Raw genomic sequence first — 21890 nt, forward strand, 5'->3', positions numbered from 1 at the left:
CTGGCTGTCCTGGAACTCACATTGTAGAACAGGCTGGCCTTGAACTCAGAAATCAGCCTGCCTCTGCCTCCCAAGTGCTGGGATTAAAGGTGTGCACCACCATGCCCATCTGGTTTGAATTTTTTATTTGACTTTTTTTTCTAGAAAGAGAGAGAAAGAAGACATGGAGATGGAGCAGTGGGAAAGTAGAAGGATCTGAGAGGAGATAAAGGAGGGAAAGCCATGATCAGAAAGCTTTGTATGATGCAAGTGTTTTTGCAATTTTAAAATAAGAGGCAGACTTGAGCCTCAGAGAAGACTTTGGATTCGAAACATTCTTGAGATTGTCAGGGAACTTTTGAAGTTGGATTAAATGCATTTTGGATTAAGGATATATGGCCATAAGACTATGAGGCCAGGGTAGCTTAAATGAGATGTTTCCCATAAGTCTCAAGCATTTGAATATTTGGTCCTTAGTTGGAGACTTAAGAGATATGGCATTGATAGAAGAAATTATTTTGCTTCCAGTGTGCTTTCACCTTTTTTTTTTCAGTTCATGACATGAGCTCTCAACTGCTGTTTCAGTAGCCTGTTACCTGCTCCCTCCACTTCAGCATCATGGACTACTAAGCCTCTGGAACCATAACCTTAAAATAAATTATGTTTCCATAAGTTATTTTGATCATGATGTTTTATTAAAGTAACATATCCAGAGTTAGTTCAAAAGATTGGATCAAGAATGTTAATACAAAAAATAAAATAAAATAACAGTGGTAAAGCACAACCAGTAAGCACTATAGGAGTTAAAATAAAATCTTTTATAGTCAATATGTCAGTAAATTGGTGTTAGAGACAAAATTCCTTATGCAATGTGGCAATTTCACTTGTAGATAGTTTGGAGAGATTCATAAATCTGGCATTGGATAGTAAGCTTCGTCAAGAGTAGAACTGTACACTTCAATTTTGACAGTTAGTGTTTGGTTTCAGACCCCAGAACAAGGGACTGAGGTGCATATCAAAACCGATCTGTGGGAACTATCCCCCTCTCCACTTGACTAATCCAGAGAGTGCGATTTGTTTCCTTTTCTCTGGTCCTGATCCTGGGACCCCTGACTCCACCAACTACCAAGACCGTGGGTCTAAAAGTTTCAAGAAAAAGGTTTTCTCCCTAAACTTCTTAACTTTATCTTCTGTCCCCTAATACCAAGGTGTTTTCTCAAAACCTGCATCCAGGAAAGCTCCCAAACAGCTACTCACAGCCTCACAGACTGCTTTAATTGGACCTACACATTCCTACTCAGAGATGATCCCACAACCTGGACAGCAGTGAAACAACCAGTTCTTCCCTGACATGACCAACATTTTTGCTCAAATTCCAGAATTATGTCCCAGTGTAAGCAGCGAATAGTTATAGATGATTACACCACATGATGTGTTTATAAAACGATAAAAAGAAATAGAATATGTTCTATGGATGTGTAGTCAGGAAGGGGATGTCTCAACGGGCCCATGCCAAGGCATCCCTTTCCCCCTCCCCCTCCTGAGGGACCAGCCACGTGAGTTTATTCAGGGGATGGGGAGGGGAGTTAAGAGGGTAGTAGGGGCAGAGAAAGAAGAGAGAGGGAGAGAGTAGAGAAGTAGAGGCCAGCCACTACCATGTGGAGAGAGGGGAAAGGGAATGAGGAAAGGAAGGGAGAAAGGAAGAGCCCAAGAGGGCAAGAAAGTAGCAACTGGGAAATAAGAAAGCAAGAGATCCAGAAACGGAGGAGGGGGCAAGCAGCCCTGTTTATAGTAGGTCAGGCCTACCTGGATGTTGCCAAGTAACTCTGGGGTGGAGTGTAGACAGAATGCTAACACCACCCATTATTCACTGGTTTTTCAGCTGTGGTCGACTGCCTTTCTGTTATTAGACGCGTTCTCACGCCCGGCCAGGAAGAACACAGCAAACCAGAATCTTCTGCGGCAAAACTTTATTGCTTACATCTTCAGGAGCAAGAGCGTAAGAAGCAAGAGAGCGAGAAAACGAAACCCCGTCCCTATTAAGGAGAATTATCCTTCGCCTAGGACGTGTCACTCCCTGATTGGCTGCAGCCCATCGGCCGAGTTGACGTCACGGGGAAGGCAGAGCACATGGAGTGGAGAACCACCCTCGGCACATGCGCAGATTATTTGTTTACCACTTAGAACACAGCTGTCAGCGCCATCTTGTAACGGCGAATGTGGGCGCGGCTCCCAACATCTCCCCCTTTCCTTTTAATAAGAGCAAATAGGCCACCCATATTAATGAGAGTGGAGATAGAGGTCAAATCCCCAGTGTGTAGGTAAAGGAGCCATGTACAGGATTAGCTCTTAGGCTCACAGGCTTTTACCCAGAGCAACCCTGACCTGCTCCCGTGTCGTTTTGCCTGGAGAGAAGGACACTTGGACACTCAACCTTCTTGAAAGATGACATGTCTCCCTAGAATAGGCTCATATATGCCGCAGAGCCCTTCTACTGCAGTGCTTAGCCGTGCAACTCTCTCGGGCTGCTGAAGCACACTCACTCTATCCCGTGCAATGAGACTAGCCTCATGAGATGTAAGAGCTGAGTGGCCAGCGACCTATTGCCTAAGCATAGATAACCATATATCAGGGGGAGCACCATGTTCTAGAGCTGCAAGCGCCTGGGCAATAACCACCTTGTCTCTCCTAGTTTAGGCCTTAAGCTTACAGACCAATCAAAGAAGCAACACTAATCCACAGCAAAGTGTATCTCCAAATAATATCAATCCCACCCATTCTTTAAAGAAAGAAAATGCTGAGGAGATCCAATTGGGTAATCCTTTGGTCAGGGACAGGTCCAAGCGCGTGGAGTTGACCTGAAGTCTCAATTCCCGAAGGATCTGTTCAAATTCAGCCGTCCAATTCTGTAACATATACTGAGAAAGACTTTTTGACAAATTAGCTGCCCTAGTAAATTTAACATACTGAATGGAAATAACACACAATCCCGGAAACTTTTGTTTACACCCCAGCTGAGCTATTTGCCATAATACATCTAGTTGTTCCTAGACAAGATCTATGAGTTGATTAACCAGCATGAGACCTCTCTGTATCTTGACATTAGCTGAGGCCTGTTTATCTATGACTGTAGTCACTGAGGCTGACAAAGTGTTAATGGTGTCAGTCGTCTGGACCTGTCCAGACAGAGCCAAGGCTGTCTGAATCAAGGCTAAACCCAGTTTCTAGTTAGTGGTAAAAAAGCAGGAGAATACTTGAGCATTATACATCACCGTCATTGGGAGTGGAAATGTCGACATTATCCCCCAACGCTGCTCTCTCTTTATTATTGACGCCCTGGACATCACCAAGACGAGGGACATCAGTATTCCCTTGGTCAGTCTGGATTTTTCGGGTGAGTCTTTCTGGTATCCAAAATGGGTTGTCTTCATTCTGTGGGAAAACACAGATAGCTCCCCTGGATCTTATCAAAATAGGATCCGGGCCATACCATTTATTATCAAGGACATTTTTCCATTTAACCATCTCATTGGGCCTATCTGGCTCTGTACAATGACGTTCAGCCGCAGTATGGCCATGAGCATCAATATTTAAAAAATTGAGTGTAAAGAGTGCCAAAGACACAGACACTCTTGGTGCTTGGGGTAAAATCTCTTCAATTCCCCTCTTCTGTTTTATAAGATAGGTTTTGAGGGTGCGATGCGCACGCTCAACAATACCCTGTCCTTGAGGGTTGTATGGAAGTCCAGTCAGGTGGGTCACGTCCATCTGACGGCAGAACTGCTGGAATTTTTGAGACGTATAAGCTGGTCCATTATCAGTCTTAAGGAGTTTGGGTTTCCCCCAAGCACTCCATGCCTCAAGACAATGTTGAATCACATGTGAGGCTTTTTCTCCGGTTAACGGAGAAGCAAACATGATGCCAGAACATGTGTCAATGGACACATGGAGATATTGAAGTTTTCCAAAGGAAGAAACATGTGTAACATCCATTTGCCAGACCTGTAGAGGTCGAATACCGCGTGGGTTAATTCCCACATGAGGAACTGGCAAGAACTCACAGCAGCTTTGACATTGAGTAACAATGTCACGGGCTTCTTTTCTTGTCAAGGAGAAACGACTGCGTAATGTTTCAGCCGTCACATGAAAATTGTTATGAAAATTTCTTGCAGCCTCTACCGGGGATGATAGGGCAGCAGCCACCACTTTAGTGGCCTTATCTGCCAAATCATTTCCCAGAGCCATGGGGCCAGGTAGGCCTGAATGGGCTCTAACATGAGTAATATAAACAGGAAATCTTCTAGATAACAAAACTAATTGTATTTGCTGAAAAATATTGGCAACTCTACTGGAAGGCTTAATCACTCCAGCCACTTCTAAAAGATTTACTGCATTAACCACATAACAGGAATCTGACACAATATTAAGGGGTTCTAAAAAGGTTTTTAAAACTTCTAAGACCACTAAACATTCTACCACTTGAGGTGAATTTTCATTATATTGTTTGGATACCACTTTACCATTAGCCACATAGGCACCTATGCCAGTTTTTGATCCATCAGTATATACCACAATCCCATTTTTAAGTGGGTTTCTTACTGTTATTTGTGGAAACACAACAGATTGATTTTGGGCAAACTGTAAGATTGGATGTTTTGGATAATGGTTATCTATTTTTCCTGAAAAGGAGGTAACTAAAACTGCCCAATCATTAGATGTGGCTGCCAAGGTTTGAACCTGTGCAGCGGTATAAGGTACAATTAAAAGATATGGACTTCGCCCAAAGTGGGTGATTGCTGCTTTTAGACCTTTAAGGGCAAGCTGTGCAATTGCATCAGGATACCAATCTATTATTTTAGCTGGGGATACGTTTGGATGGATCCACAACAATGGCCCATTCTGCCACAAAACTGCAGTTGGCAATTGTGCTGTCTTAAAGACACACAAACTGAAAGGCTGCGAATCCTCAATACGTTGTAATTGTGCATTCTGTAAGGCTTTTTCCACTTTTTGTAAGGCCTGGTTAGCAGCTAGAGTAAGAGTCCTAGGGGAGGAGATATGAGGATCTCCTTCTAAAATACCAAACAAAGGCCTTAACTCAGCGGAAGGAATCTTTAAAAAAGGTCTGAGCCAATTAATATCTCCCAACAGCTTTTGAAAATCATTTAAGGTATGGAGGTGATCTCTTCTTATCTCTACCTTTTGGGGCACAATCTTATCTGGGGACACCACAGAGCCCAAGAATTGTCCTGTATCAGAAATTTGGACCTTTTCTGTGGCTATCTGTAAACCCCACTGACTTAAAGTTTTAAGTAGAAAAGGATATGCCTTTTGTAGCATGGTAAGGTCTTTATGGCACAGGAGGATGTCATCCATGTAAAGGAGCAAAATTAAAGAGGGGAATTGTTCCCTCACTGGCAAAAGAGCTTCTTGCACATAAAGTTGGCACATTGTAGGACTATTGGACATTCCCTGTGGTAAGACCTTCCATTGATACCTCTTATCAGGTTCCATGTGATTAATAGAGGGGATGGTAAAGGCAAATCTGGGCCTATCCCTTGGACACAAAGGTATAGAAAAGAAACAATCTTTAATATCTATAATAATTAAATTCCAGCCACGTGGTAAGGCGGAAAGTACAGGGAGACCCCTCTGTACTGGGCCAAATAAGTTCATTTGCTCATTAATGGCTCTGAGGTCATGGAGCAGTCTCCACTTTCCTGACTTTTTCTTAATTACAAAAATTGGAGTATTCCAAGGTGAGGTAGATGGCTCAATATGGCCTAGTTTTAATTGTTCCTCTACCAGTTGAATCACAGCTTCCAGTTTTTCAGAGGATAGGGGCCATTGAGGAACCCACACTGGATTCCCCGTTTTCCATGGTATGGGCCGTGCTGCCCCAATGGCCGCTATGGAAAACCCAGACCCTGTCTGTCTTGGTTTCCATTAGGTAAGATAGGCTCTATCCTTCCCTGTTCTTGATGTCCTAACCCTTTTCCTTCTTTATAACCCATCTTTGCCATGATATTTTTTGCTTTAGTTGAATACCCTCCCGATGGGGCGTTTTCATTGGACAAAATAAGGCCCAAATGCTGCATAATATCCCTTCCCCAGAGGTTAACCGGGAGTGGGAGCACATAAGGTATGAATTTCCCTTGCTGTCCTTCAGAGGATTCCCACGTCAAGGCAATGGAGCTTATAGTGGGACATGATTGATAACCTAGGCCCTGTAATGAATGAGATGACTCTGTGGTGGGCCATGCTTTGGGCCACCAATGTGTAGAAATTATACTTTTATCTGCTCCGGTATCAAGGATGCCTTCAAACTCTTTTCCGTTGATCTTAAGGCAGAGCTTAGGTCTATTATTCAAAGATACAACCAAATAGGCAGAATCATTTCCTGAGGAGCCCATTTTCTTTATCTCAGGTCCTGCAGATTTTTCCCTGGTATTATCAGGGAGGAGCAGCAGCTGAGCTATCCTATCTCCTTTACTAATAGAAAAAACGCCTTTAGGGCTTGAGCACAGGACCTGTATTTCAGGGGAATGTTGACAATCCATAACTCCAGGGTGGACTACTAAGCCCTGCAAGGTGAGTGAACCCCGGCCGAGAATAAGGCCCATGGTTCCCGGGGGCAAGGATGGTATAGGCTCCACTGGCACCAGCTGAATACTCATTTGAGGCATTAATAGGAAGTCGGAGGCGGCACGCAGGTCCACCCTTGTGGGTCTTCCTGGGTCGCCTCTCTGACTGCTTCCTGGGTCCTGACAAACCGGTTCCCATATCTTTGAGGGCCCTGGGACCGAGGGCCCGATGACCCGTTTTTTGGCACATCAGTTGATTGACTATCAGGTGGGGGAAGAATTCTGCCCTTTATATCCCTCACAGAGCGACACTGGTCAGCTCTATGATAACCCTTGCCACACTTAGAGCAAAGAGTGAGAGTCCCTCCCTGTTTATCTGGAGCTCTGCAATCTTTCTTAAAATGCCCAGGCTTTCCGCAATTAAAACATGTCCTCTGATCATTTCTGCCCATGTAGCGGTTCTGAGATTGAAGGATGGCGGCCGCTAAGCCTGCATTGGTGAGAGGTCCCCCAAGCTCTCGACAGACCCTGAGCCAGTCTTGTAAGCCTTTGTTCTTTCTTGGGGCTATGGCCGCTCGGCACTCCTTTGTGGCTTGCTCATAGATTAGCTGTTCTACCAGGGGCGCGGCTTGCTCTGAATCTCCAAAAATACGCTCTGCTGCCTCTGTCATTCTGGCCACAAAATCTGAGAAGGATTCCTGAGGTCCCTGGACAACTTTTGTTAATTGACCAGTGGTTTCACCTGCTCGGGAGAGCGCCTTCCAGGCCCTAATAGCCGTGGAAGAAATCTGGGCATAAGCTCCCCAATGGTAGTTTGTTTGATCAGCAGAATAAGCTCCCTGACCCGTTAACAAGTCAAAAGTCCAATCTCTCTGCTCTGGAGTCAAAGCAGCTGCGTTTGCTCGGGCCTGCGCTTGTGCAGTTTCATGCCAAAGAGCTCTCCATTCCATATATTTGCCCATACTAGGGAGAGCGGCTTTTACAACCGTTTGCCAGTCAGCAGGAGTTAGTGCCATGCCGGCGAGCCTGTCTAACTGCACCAAGGTAAAATTAGCATTGGTTCCATATTTACGGACCGACTCGGCGAGTTCTTTAATTTGTAAGTATTCTACCGGAGCGTGGACACGCCCACCCTCGGCTCCTTCAAAGACCGGAAATGCCTGTTGTATTTTCCTTTGTTCCTCTCTGGGAATGAATGAGTCTGCGCACTGCCTCTCTGCGCATTGCCTCTCTGCGCAGGGCTGACGCACTACGCAGGGCGGGGACTCCGCATAGGGCGGACCTTGAAGCCGACTGCCCTGAGGCCAATCAGCAAACTGGCCTTCGCCAGCCGCTTTTGGCTTCCTTAACTGATTAGCTAGCACTTTACCTGGCTGGTACCCTTTTTTCTCATAATGAGCTGCTTCTTCCTCCCAGTCTGTTTCTTCAGAGGAGAATTCATCATCTGATTCAGAGCTACCAAGAGCTGGCTCCCCGAGCCCATCCAGCGATGAGCACAGGCTCCTTTTCCTAGAGACCTCCGCTAATTGATCTTTCTTCTTTTCCCTTTTTCCTCTTTTTCTTCTAATCTCTCTCCAGGTATTCCTACCTAACCTTAACTTTTCCTCGGGTTCAAGACCCTTGGAAAGGCCTGTATACTTATTTTGTGTACCATATTTCCTCTTTGTTCCTACTCTCTCTCCCCACTTTACTTCTGATAGCTTGTCCTGAATTTCCTCTAGAATTTTCAGCCCTATCTTAATCACTTGATAACATGTGAAAAGGAACAAAAGGGCTCCTAACACCAGAAAAAATTCAAGGCCAAACATATTCCACTTTACTTCTGATAGACTGTCTTGAATTTCCTTAAAAAGTTCAAGACCAGACTTACCTCGTAAAGCTGTACTCACTGGTACTCTCGTTCCCCAGCTGAAAAGTTCTGAATTCATACAGTTGAATCCTTCTTAACAGTCTGCTTTATGGGAACCTTTATTACCGCGACCCGCAGTTCTGGTTCTGGAATGAGGGATCTTCCTTGCGCCAGTCCCGAGTTTTTTCTCGTCCCGGAATTCGGCACCAATTGTTATTAGCGTGTTCTCACGCCCGGCCAGGAAGAACACCACAGACCAGAATCTTCTGCGGCAAAACTTTATTGCTTACATCTTCAGGAGCAAGAGCGTAAGAAGCAAGAGAGCGAGAAAACGAAACCCCGTCCCTATTAAGGAGAATTATCCTTCGCCTAGGACGTGTCACTCCCTGATTGGCTGCAGCCCATCGGCCGAGTTGACGTCACGGGGAAGGCAGAGCACATGGAGTGGAGAACCACCCTCGGCACATGCGCAGATTATTTGTTTACCACTTAGAACACAGCTGTCAGCGCCATCTTGTAACGGCAAATGTGGGCGCGGCTCCCAACACCTTTCCACTGAGTTCTTAGTTCCCGATAACTCACTGCTGATCCTAAGTGAATCTAGCACGTGGATTTAGCACTGTTCCAGCTTAGCCTGTACCAACCTTCTCCAGTACAAATTTTCTTTAATTCTTTACTTCTTCCAAGGAGCTCTAAACCAGCAGTGTTTCTTCCAAATGTCCTCTGCCTATCCCAGGCGCCACATTGGGCACCAAATTGTAGGGGCCGGCCTGGGGCTCTCATGTCCGGGTTTGAGCCTTGAAGGCATCTTGGAACTGAAAGAAAAGAGGGAGCCTAGGCGGGTCAAGAAATAATGGAACCAAGAAAACAACTCAGGGTTCAAATGTTTAATGGCAGACACACTTTATAAAAGAGGGGGGAGGCCCATTCCCACCAATTCATGCTTGGAGCCTGGAACTAGCTGCAGGTGATGACGTGCAGGATAGAGCAAAGTCTCCAGAATAGATCAGGGGGGCTTCTCAGCAGGTAACAGTACCTTGAAGAGAAACAGCAACAGTGGCTGAACAATAGAGTGATCTTGGGCAGAAGGCTCCACCCTAGATAATCTCCTTAGTGGCAGCAAGGTCAAGTTCTGGCTCACCCTGCTTCAGGCTTGTGGGATACTACAGGTCAGAAAACAGATACTCAGAACAGACATGTCGGCTGGCATGCACACATTCCAGAGGGGATCTCCTTACCTCCAAGTCAGTTCTCAGATGAGATGGGTGGTTGCATTTCCTGGCCAATGCACCAAATGAAAGACCCACAAAGTGAGGACTCCCCCACATTCTTACTCAGGAGAGGAGAAACCCCAAATCACTCACAAGAAATGGCCTTGATGCAAACCGCAAGAGAACTTTTTATTTCAGGCACGCTTGGGGCCCACAGTCATACACCACACAGGGGTAGAGGACTGTGGACCCAGGTAGCTGGAAAAGGGGCTATTTAAAGGAAAAAAAAAAACACAACCCAAGGGGGTAGGGAGGGTGTTATTGGAAAATGCCGAAAATACCAGTAAAAAATAAAAAGGGTGTTCTAAAAATCACAAGGAGAAACTCCCTGCTTCTCAAGATTGTTCTCAAGATTTTAATCTAACTTTTGTGGTCAGCCAGTTCCTGGAATAGGGTCACTGAATCGGGCTAACCTACATTCTTGGTGATAGGGGGTCTGAATTTTTTCCTTGTCTTTCACTGTGTACTGGTCCAATTGATCCCAAGGCTTATTTACTACTTCAATAGAGAGCTTCTAGATAGATGGGACAGTACCCTCTATTGAACAAGAAGGAAACCCTTCATGGTGGGTGCTCAGGGTTTCATTGCTCTTGGGACTAGGAGTGGCTGGAGTGGCTACTGGCACCTCTTCCTTGGTGCTACAAGGTCACCAGTACCAGAATCTCACGTCCGCCATAAATCTGGACATTGAGAAGATTAAAAGCAAAAATAAACAAAAACAAAAACAAAAAAGAGAAGATTGAAACATCAAATCCTGGTTCAACTCCTCACTGTGGATGAAAACTCTAATCTCCACTCTATTGGGTACCACTCTTATGTTACTGCTTATGCTAACCTTTGGTCCTTGCATTGTTAACAAGCTGATTGCCTTTGTTAAAGAATAAGAACTGGGCAGCTGATGGTTTTAAGGCAACAATATGAATCCCTAGGATCAAGAGAGGAAGAACATGATCTAGCAGAGCGTTCGTAATAAGGAGAGCTCCATGATTGGAGCTCCTATAAGAAAAACAGGGGAATGAAGGGCCCTAAGGGATTTGCCAGTCTTAACACTCCCCTACCTCTACAGCTTCTCTTCCCTCCTGGGATCAAGGCTAGGCCAAGTTCCATTCTTCACCCAGTTCTTGGGAGGAGCTGGAATATTCTTGAGAAAAACTGCAGAATGTACTGACTGATAGTCACCTGACCCTCTGGCAAGTCCCAGGTAGAGTTCAAATGCATGTCATGTTTTGCCCATGCTTGCTTGCCAATAGCTTTAAAGGTCAATATACTTAGCCAATAAGTCAAAACCTTGCTGATGTAACCTGTGCCCCTAAAAAGTATAAAAACTGCTTGTACTAGCCTTTTGGGGTCGCTTTCTAGTCACTTGTCTTGGGGAATTAATTGAAGGCCGGTCGATTCCGACCACCAGAAAATAAACCTTTTGCTTTTGCATCGATCTGTTGCTCTGCTCTTGGTGTCTCACTTGGGGACATCTCAAAGTAAGTTCCACTAACTGAGGATCGAGTTCTTACAATAGCAGTGTCAGAGGAGATTTTAAAACAGCCTAGAATTGACTCTGTTGTATAGCTAGTAATAGTCACACTTTCACTGATTAGTAATGAAAAGGAATGAGCTGAACAAGAAAAAATACAAAATGTGCAGTTTGAGACGAAAAAGAACTTTCAGGAAATAGAGCTAAATCCTCAAGGAGATAAGAAGTTTAAAGAAAAAGCTGATCCTGGATGGATCAAAGGACTAGTGACCTCAGGGCAAGACTCCACCCAGCTAAGCTTCCAACTTGTGAAGAGGAATTCTTAAGTAGTAAAATCTGATGTAGATGTGATATAAAGAGGAGGCCATGTTCCAGTGTAAGACTCTGTTGAGACTTAGCTTACTGGGGACTCACTGAATGAACAATGCAAAGCTGGAAATCGATGCAAAAAGCAAGAGAAATGTATTTTTCCAACATGTTGGGGTTGCCTTGCACATGGAGAGAGAGAACAACCATGTGCAGCCCATCAATTTTTCCTTTATAAAGTTCTCCAGGCAGCAGCTATTAGGCACAATGTGATTGGTATGAAACACATTCGTAGATTTTGGTTACTGGTCTAGCCTTTCCATTCTAAAGCAGTTAGAAGCTGACACATTTAAAGTGATTTTAAGAACGGGGGAAAGGAAATGTTACTGTAAATATCCCTGACCCTGCCCTATGACACACTAATCAGTTTGCTGTACTGGAAAAAATAGGACAGGTCATCACTATGCTTGGTTTCTAGTGATCTGTATCAACAATGATTTCCAATGCAATTTCTGGCCTGGATGCAGATAGGTCAAAACCCATATTCAGGCCAGAAATCGCAACAGAAATCAAGGTCATCTACACATGTGTGTTATACCATATTAAAATTGTGAATGTGAAAGAATAGTCACACATTAAGCTGATCCAATTCTCTGAAGATTTTCGTAACTCCCCAAAAGGACACACAGCACTAGAAATGTGATATGTAGAATGGCAGTTTGAAAATGATACATTTGGGGATCCTTCCAGTCGAAGCCAATGCAGGGCCACCTTGGATTCAAGCTTGGCGAAAATTTCCAAGGTCCCAAAGGACTCTCCATTCCCCAGGCACCCTAGCATGCCCAGGATCTTAGGATCACTGGTGAGTGGAATGCAACATCTGTTTCAACACAATTGGGAGTGCCTGGAGCCAACAGGAGCAGGGACACAGGAGCCCCCCTCTCCCCCAACCAGTGGTTCGAGTTCCTTCTGGAAAGCTCTGGACTACATTGGTTTGGAACTCAACAGTCAGCTCCATGGTCCCCAGAGGAGATACCACTTCCAGGCACTCTAACAAACCCAGGATTGTAGGACCCCAGGATCCCAGGGGCTTGGTCACACCAGGATCTCAGAGGAATCTTGACTGCCAAGAAATTTGACACACCCAGAATCTCAGGATCAAAGGATCCCGGAATGACAGGATCACAAAGAAAGCTGGCATCTGAGGAGTTCTCACTCTACCAGGATTACAGGAAGGACAGGCTCCAATCAGATATACCAAGGGCAGGAAGCACGTGATGAAATCAGATGGCTGGAGACAAGTGTAATAAAAGAAGCAACAGAAAACAAGGTTACTTGGCATTATCACAACACAACTCTCCTACCATAGCAAGTGATGGATACACCATCACACCAGAAAAGCAAGATATGGATCTAAAGTCACTTCTCATGATGATGATGGAGGACTATAAAAAGGACATAACTCCCTTAAAGAAATACAGGAGAACACAGGTAAACAGGTAAACAGGTAGAAACCCTTAAGGAGGAAACACAAAAATTCCTTAAAGAATTACAGGAAAACACATACAAAAAGGTGAAAGAATTGAACAGAACCATCCAGCATCTAAAAGTGGAAGTAGAAACAATAAAGAAATCACAAAGGGAGACAACTCTGGAGATGGAAAATCTAGGAAAAAAGTCAGGATCCATAGATGCAAGCATCAGAAACAAAATGCAAGAGATAGAAGAGTAAATCTTAGGTCCAGAAGATACTGTAGAAAACATTGACACAACAATCAAAGAAAATGTAAAATGCAAAAATATCCTAACCCAAAACATCCAGGAAATCCAGGACACAATGAGAAAACCAAACCTAAAGATAATAGGTATAGACTAGAAGGAAGATTTTCAACATAAAGGGTCAGTAAATATCTTCAAAAAAATTATAGAAGAAAATTTCCCCAACCTAAAGAAAGAAATGTCCATGAACATATAAGAAGCCTACAGAACTCCAAATAGATTGGACCAGAAATGAAATTCCTCTTCTCACATAAAAATCAAAACACAAAGTACACAAAACAAAGAAAGAATATTAAAAGCAGTAAGGGGAACAGGTCAAGTAATATATAAAGAAAGAACTATCAGAATTGCATCTGATTCCCCCCCCCCCCGCCCCCAGAGACTATGAAAGTGAGAAGATCCTGGACAGATGTCATACAGAACCTACGAGAACACAAATGCCAGCCCAGGCTACTATACCCAGCAAAACTCTCAATTACCATAGCTGGACCAAGATATTCCATGACAAAACAAAATGCATACAATATCTTTCCACAAATCCAGCCCTGCAAAGGATAATAAAGGAAAAAACTCCTACACAAGGAGGGAAACTACACCTTAGAAAAAGCAAGAAAGTAATCTTTCAACAAACCAAAAGAAGATAACCACATGAATAGAACTCCAACTCTAACAACAACAACAACAAAAAAAAAAAACAGGAAAAATCAATGCTTCTGCCTTAATATCTCTTAAGATCAATGAACTCAATTCCCCAGTAAAAAGACATAGACTAAGAGACTGGTTAGGTAAAAAGGACCCAATATTTTGCTGCATACAGGAAACCTGCCTCAGTGACAATGACAGACACCACCTCAGAATAAAAGGCTAGAAAACAATTTTCCAAGCAAAAGGTCTGTCAGTTATGGTTTTACTGCTGTGAACGGACACCATGACCAAGACAAGTCTTATAAAAAAACAACATTTACTTGGGGCTGGATTACAGGTTCAGAAGTTCAGTCAATTATCATCATGGTGGGACCATGGCAGTGTCCAGGCAGGCATGGCACAGGCAAAGCTGAGAGTTCTATGTCTTCATCCAAAAGCTTCTAGTGTAAGACTGACTTCCAGGTAACTAGGGTGAGGATCTTGTACCCACACCCAAAGTGACACACCTACTCCAACCAGGTCACACCTATTTCCACAAGGCCACACGTCCAAATGGTGCCACTTCCTGGTCCAAGAACATTCAAACCATCACATAGTCGAAAGAAACAAGCTGGAGTAGCCATTCTAATATCGAATAAAATCAACCTAAATTTATCCAAAATGATAAGGAGGGAAACTTCATATTCATCAAAGGTAAAATTTATGAAGATGAACTCTCAATTGTCAACATCTATGCTCCATAAAGCTCAAAACACACATAGCACCAAACACAATAATAATGGGAGATTTCAACACCTCACTCTCATCAATGGACAGATCCAGGAAACAGAAACTGAACAGAGATAGAGTGAAACTAACAGAAGTTATGAAACAAATGGATTTATCAGATATCTATAGAACATTTTTTTTCCTAAAACAAAAGGATATACTTTCTTCTCAGCACTTCATGGTACATTCTCTACAAAATTGACCATATAATAGGTCACAAAAAGGGCCTCAACAGATATAAGAAGATTGAAATAATTCCATGCATCCTATCAGATCACCATGGACTAAGGCTGATCTTCAAAAACAACATAAATAATAGAAAGCCCACATACACGTGGAAACTGAACAACACTGTAATCAATGATAACTTGGCCAAAGATGAAATAAAGAAATTAAAGACTTTCTAGAGTTTAATGAAAATGAAGACACAACAAAGGTAAAATTTATGAAGATGAACATACCCAAACTTATGGGATACCTTGAAAGCTGTCCTAAGAAGAAAACTCATAGCTCTGAGTACCTCCAAAAAGAAACTAGAGAGAGCATACAATAGTGGCTTGACATCACACCTGAAAGCTCTAGAACAAAAAGAAGCAAATTCACCCAAGAGGAGTAAACAGCAGGAAATAAACAAATTCAGGGCTGAAATCAACCAAGTGTAAACAAAAAGAACTATAGAAAGAATCACCCAAACCAAGAGCTGTTTTTTTTTTTGAGAAAATTAACAAAATAGACAAACCTTTAGCCAGTCTAAATAGAAGGCACAGAGATAGCATCTTAGTTAACAAAATCAGAAATGAAATGGGAGACATAACAAAAGAACCTGAGGAAATCTAAAAAATCATTAGACCCTACTATAAAAGCCTATATTCAACAAAACTGGAAAACCTGCATGAAATGGACACTTTTCCAGACAGATAACAGGTACCAAAGTTAAATCAGGATCAGATTAATGATTTATACAGTCCCATATCCCCTAAAGAAATAGAAACTGTCATTAATAGTCTCCCAACCAAAAAAAGCCCAGGACCTGATTGGATTAATGGAGAGTTCTATCAAAAATTCAAAGAAGACCTAATACCATTATTCCTCAAACTGTTCCACAAAATAGAAACCGAAGGTACTCTACCCAATTCGTTCTATGAAGCCACAATTACTCTCATACCTAAACCACACAAAGACCCCCAAAAAGAATGGGAACTTCAGACCAATTTCCCTTATGAATATTAATGAAAAATACTCAATAAAATTCTCACTATCCAAATCAAAGAATACATCAAAATTATCATCCATCATAATCAAGTAGGCTTCCTCCCAGGGAAGCAGGGATGGTTCTATATACCGAAATCCATGAATGTATTCCAATATATAAACAGACTCAAAGACAAAAACTACATGATCATCTCATTAGATACTGAGAAAGCATTTGACAAAATCCAACACCCATTCATGATAATTGTCTTGGAAAGATTAGGAATTCAAGGCCCATACCTAAACATTGTAAAAGCAATATACAGCAAAACAGTTGCCAACATCAAACCAAATGGAGAGAAACTTGAAGCAATCCCACTAAAATCAGGAACTTGGCAAGGCTGCCCACTCTCTCCCTACCTATTCAGTATAGTGCTTGAAGTCCTAGCCAGAGCAATTAAACAACGAAAGGAGATCAAAGGGATACAAATTGGAAAGGAAGACGTCACAGTAACACACTTTGCAGATGATATTGTAGTGTACTTAAGAGACTTTAAACATTTCACCTAAAACTCCTAAACCTGATAAACAAGTTCAGCAAAGTGGCTGTATATAAGATTATTTTAAACAAATCAGTGACCTTCCTCTACACAAACGATAAACACGCTGAGAAAGAAATTAGGGAAACAACACTTTTCACAATCATTAAAAATAATATAAAATATCTTGGTGTGAATCTAAGCAAGTGAAAGATCTATATGATAGAACTTCAAGTCTCTAAAGAAAGAAATTGGAGAAGGTCTCTTAAGATGGAAAGATCTCCCATGCTCATGGATTGGAAGGATTAATATACTCCAAATGGCTATCTTGCCGAAAGCAATCTACAGATTCAATGCAATCCCCATCAAAATTCTAACTTCATTCTTCAAAGAGCTTGAAAGGGCAATTTAACCCAACTTCCTTCCCAGGATTGCAAGCTGGTACAACCACTCTGGAAATCAGTCTGGTGTTTCCTCAGAAAATTGGACATAGTACTACTGGAAGATCCAGCAATACCTCTCCCGGGCATATACACAGAAGATGTTCCAACTGGTAATAAGAACACATGCTCCACTATGTTCATAGCAGCCTTTTTAATACTAGCCAGAAGCTGGAAAGAACCCAGATGTCCCTCAATAGAGGAATGGATACAGAAAATTTGGTACATTTACACAATGGAGTACTACTCAGCTATTAAAAAGAATGAATTTATGAAATTCCTAGGCAAATGGATGGATCTGGAGGCTATCATCCTGAGTGATGTAACCCAATCACAAAATAACACACATGATATGCACTCACTGAGGGTGGATATTAGCCCAGAAACTTAGAATTCCCAAAATACAATTTGTAAAACACATGAAAATCAAAAAGGAAGATTGAAGTGAGAATACTTTATTCCTTCTTAGAATAGGGAACAAAATACCCATGGAAGGAATTGCAGAGACAAAATTCAGAGCAGAGCCTGAAGGAATTTCCATCCAGAGACTGCCCACTTGGGGATCCACCCCATAAACAACCACCGAACCCAGTCACTAGGCAGATGCCAACAAGAGCCTGCTGACAGGACCCTGATACAGCTCTCTCCTGCAAAGCTCTGCCAGTGCATGGCAAATACAGACGTGGATGATCATAAATTAAACAAAGCACAAGGTCCCCAATGAAGGTGCCAGATAAATACCCAGTGAGCTGAAGGGGACTAACGCCCCATAGAGGAATATCAATATGAATTAACCAGTAACCCCAGAGCTCCTTGGAGCTATACTACCAATCAAAGAAATCACATGGTAGAACTTGTGGCTCTAGCTATATATGTAGCAGAGGATGGCCTACTTGGTCATCAATGGGAGGAGAGGCCCTTGGTCTTGTTAAGGCTTTATGCCCCAATATAGGGGAATTCTAGGACTAGGAATGGGAGTGGTTGGGTTGGGGAGCCGAGGGACTGGGGAGGGGATAGGGGATTTTCACTGCGGAAACTAGGAAAGGGAATAATATTTAAAATGTAAATTAAAAATGTCTCATAAAAAATTAAAAAAGAAAGACATATTCACAGGCACAATGCATACCATACTCAACAGAAACACACATTTACATCATCACTTGCATTACTGCACTCTACAAATAAAACACAATCACAAGCCCAATTGGTACCGCACTCTAGAGAAACACATTAAAATATCCACTGTGGTCCTGCTCTATACAGAAACATACATTCTCATGCACATTACCTAAATAATGCCTGCTTGTTTTTTGCCAAATATATCGAACAATAAATATTCCAATTGGGGGAGAGAACCCTCCTTAAATGGTTTTACTTAAATTTCATAGAAATCATCCTCATACAACATCTAATATTATTTCCAGAATTACAGACTACATACTGCAAAATATACATAAACAGAAAGTACAGAAATATAAACCTCAAACACATGAATGTGTGAGAAACTAACAGAAATTGGTGACAAATTGAAATAACAATGACAGTGAATTAAAAGTAAAACAAGGCAGAATTTCTTCAAAACCAAGTATTCAAGTACAAAATATGCATGCATGCTGTTTTAAAGAAACATGTAACAGGTATATTTATCATTATGTTATACAAAGAATTATTCCTGTGCCTAATGTAAGTAAAATTAGCTGTACGTTTGGGATAGATATATATATCCCAAATGTATGTATATATATATGTATATATATATATGAATATTATTTATATATTATATGTAAATTATAAAATATATGTATAATCAGACAAAAATCATTACTAGTGTATATTAATACCTTTATTTTTATGAAGTTGAACATACTGTGTATGTAAAATGACCTATTACCAAAATGTACTTATGGCAAAAATTTGTGATCTTTGTGTTTATATGTAAATTTGACCATGTAATCTAGGAACACTGTATAGAATAGGCACTCTATGGTTAGTGGTGAAGATTTTTATTGTAGGAAAGAGAACACCCAGAGACATCTGGAAGCATCCAGAACAGTGAGAAAAATAAATGGACATAGGGCAGGAAAAGCAGGATATGGAGCAGTTATATTAGTTATAAGGTAGAAGAGAAGCTGAGGAGTAAAAGCCATGACCTGGACCAGCCTGAGATTTTAGAGTAGAGGAGGGAGTGAGACAGAACAGGATCCTAGCCCTAGCTTTGAGACTTTTAACAAGTGTGAATAGGAACTTCAATAACCTGGAGGACAGCATGGGCTTTGATATGGGATCACAGGGATCTGCCATTTGGAAAAGGAAGGAACTCCTTTTGGCTGCCAAACAAGTTTCTCTAGTTCCTGAGGAACTCTGACTTAATCTAACTACCAGCAATCATACAATATAGTTCAGTTTAAGACTACCTTAGATTCAAGTTTGGACCTAGTGGCCCTGTGCTTTGAGGGGAAAATGGGGTGCCCTCTAACTATTTGAGAAAAAATTCATAGAATTTCAGAAGCAATGTGCCTGAAGCAAGAAAAAAAGAACTGAGGAACTAAACAGGATGAAGAAGCCAAGAGAAGACTTACCAAAAAAGAATACTGAAAGTAAAAATGTGAGAAAGACTCCAGGCATAAAACAAACCTACCAACAAAATCAATCTAAACCAACCAACCAAACAAACAAACAAACAAACAAAAAACCTAAAACGACACCGGGCAGTGTAGAAACCAGGAAACAATAAAGCTAGGATAACATAAACCAGAGGGCACACTAATAAATACACAGAAAGAAAAATGAGCAGCAGGCTTCCACAGAATCTGCAGGTGGCAGGGGAGTTGTGTGAGCTAGACAGAAGGAAGCACGAGCCCACCAGCAGCATCAGGACAAGCGCAAGCCCACCAGCAGCACCAGGACAAGCGCGAGCCCACCAGCAGCACCAGGACAAGCGCGAGCCCACCAGCAGCACCAGGAAACCAGCAACGGTCACTTCAACTGCTCTGCCACCTGCTCACACAACTCTTGCTGGTGAGCTCTCCCTGGGCTGGACTCCTTCACCTCACCTAGGGCTTTTAGCAGAAGTGGCCACAAAGTGTCTGGAGACCCCTCTGGCAGCCACTATCTCTGGCAGCAGGACACCAGAAAGGGTAGGATAAAAGGTGGGCTTCCTGGAGCGGTGGGGGGTCGGGGGGAGGATGGGACGGAGCCCCGCAGGAGAAACTAAGTAGCAGTGGGAACAGGAGCCCAGGGGAAGACAAAGGGAGGGGGGATCTGCAGTGAGCAGCAGGAACTGGGATGTCCTTCAGAGCCAGACTGAGGTTCTGGAAAGAGCAAGGTGGAGCCTGGAGGTAGGTACCTGGAAGCAGCCAGGGAAAGCAGTGAGGACTGGGGACAGCAGGCAGGGGAGCTCAAGACACTAAAGTGGAGGGAGGAGAGGCAATTTACAGCTCTTCTGGACTTCCAAACAGATTTGCAACTATCCTATGGGGGCAGGGCTCTAGACTCAGCAGAGCACCTAGTCTCTGGGAACAGAACAGCCAGTCACTGAGGAGAGTCTCTTGTTCCCCTGTTGGGGGATTCCTGATTCTATTGGACACCAGCCACCCCTTCCCCCACTCTCTATTACTTCCTTCACAGGGGCCTTAGGGAATCCCAGAGACAGCACCACACAACCAGGTGCCAGGACAGGTTTCAAGCTTCATCCTCAGGTTCCTGGCACCAGCAGTTAGGGACCAGCAAAAAGCATGGAAGCAATCACTGGGAAGAGTTCATCATTTACCCCCATAGTCAACTGTCTCTCCCCTTTCACACTGCAGCCTTGGAGCCCTCCAGGACCCAGGAAGCAGAAGGCCAGCAAAGCTGCATAACAGGACATGGAAAGTTCAAAGCTGACCAAGAAAAGAGCTGGTCGGAAGAGGCAGAGGAGCAGATCTCCAGCCCTGCCCAAAAGGAACATCGTGGGCTGCAGAATTTTTCATAAGTGGAAAGAAGGAGATGAGTCTATCACACAGTGGAATGGAACTGTGCTGGATCAGGTGCCAGTAAACCCTTCCCTGTACCTGGTTAAATATGATGGGATTGACTCTGTGCATGCTCTGGAACTTTACAAAGATAAGAGGGTATTGTCCCTAAAAGTTATCGCCAAGAGGGTGGTATCATCCGGAGTCACTGATTCCAGCTTTGTTGATGCCATAGTGGGCAAAGAAGTTAATCATCTATTTGAGGGTGAGCATGGCTCTAAGGAAGAGTGGAGGGGGATGGTCCTGAGCCAAGCGCCTATCTTGGATAACAGCTTTTATATTACTTATGAGAGGGATCCCATATTATACACGTACCAGCTTCTGGATGACTTTAAAGAGGGTGACCTACAAATCGTGGAGGGGTTCAGTGACCCCCCTTCTTTAGACATCGACCTGGAGTTTGTGGATGGCCTGATAGGAAAACACGTGGAAAACACAAATGATGACGGCTCCAAGAGGGATGGCCTGATCATTTACCAGATTGAAACCAAACCTAGAGTGTACCTCATCAAGTATGAAGATGATGTCCATATACATGTCACTCACTTGGAGAAAGAGTTCTAATTATTTATCACGGCGTTGTCACAACTGTAGAAATAAAGTTAATTTCTTTGGAAATAAAGTTGAAGTTGTAATTTCCAGATGGGCTCAGGTTGCTGTTCTTGAGTGTGTCCTGGGCTCAATGTAGGCATACCAGTTGTCTTGAAGAATGCGGGCTTCTGTGGGTATGGCATGCTGTCTGAAGCACTCTGCTGGGTGTGTTTGGTGAGTGGAAAATGGACGGATGGAGCAGCTGTCAATTCAGCCTGTGAGAAAAGTGAGCTAGTATCATAAGCAGTCATCTAAAAATGGAATGGGACTTATCTGGTCTGGTCTTGGTGGGCGAGAGGAGAAGGAACTGGAGATAGGTGGTGGAGGAGGGGGCAGAATGATATGACTGCCCAAAGAGAGGTGGAAGGAAGCCAAAGAGAGAGGGGTGGCAGAGAGAGGCTCCCTGGAAGAGGAACAGAGTGAAGAAAGAAACATAGATTGGGAAGAGGTGTGGAAGCAGGGTGAGG

At 43.0% G+C, this 21890-nt stretch overlaps 1 protein-coding gene across 2 annotated transcripts; it reads left to right on the top strand.

Moving 5' to 3' along the window:
* Positions 1 to 19750: 19750 nt before the first annotated feature.
* On the top strand, positions 19751 to 21421 carry Gm5923 (predicted gene 5923). Of its 2 annotated transcripts, none has more exons than XM_006536335.2 (2): positions 19751 to 19971; positions 20629 to 21421. In XM_006536335.2, the coding sequence occupies exon 2, from the start codon at positions 20686 to 20688 to the stop codon at positions 21394 to 21396; it is 711 nt and encodes a 236-aa protein (XP_006536398.1). In that variant the 5' UTR covers positions 19751 to 19971; positions 20629 to 20685; the 3' UTR covers positions 21397 to 21421. The 2 variants fall into 2 exon arrangements, with proteins under 2 accessions (XP_006536398.1, XP_003945758.1); XM_003945709.3 differs by having other exon boundaries at positions 19751 to 19959.
* Positions 21422 to 21890: the final 469 nt, after the last annotated feature.

Source organism: Mus musculus, chromosome X, assembly GCF_000001635.26.
Source record: "Mus musculus strain C57BL/6J chromosome X, GRCm38.p6 C57BL/6J".
Lineage (NCBI taxonomy): Eukaryota > Metazoa > Chordata > Mammalia > Rodentia > Muridae > Mus > Mus musculus.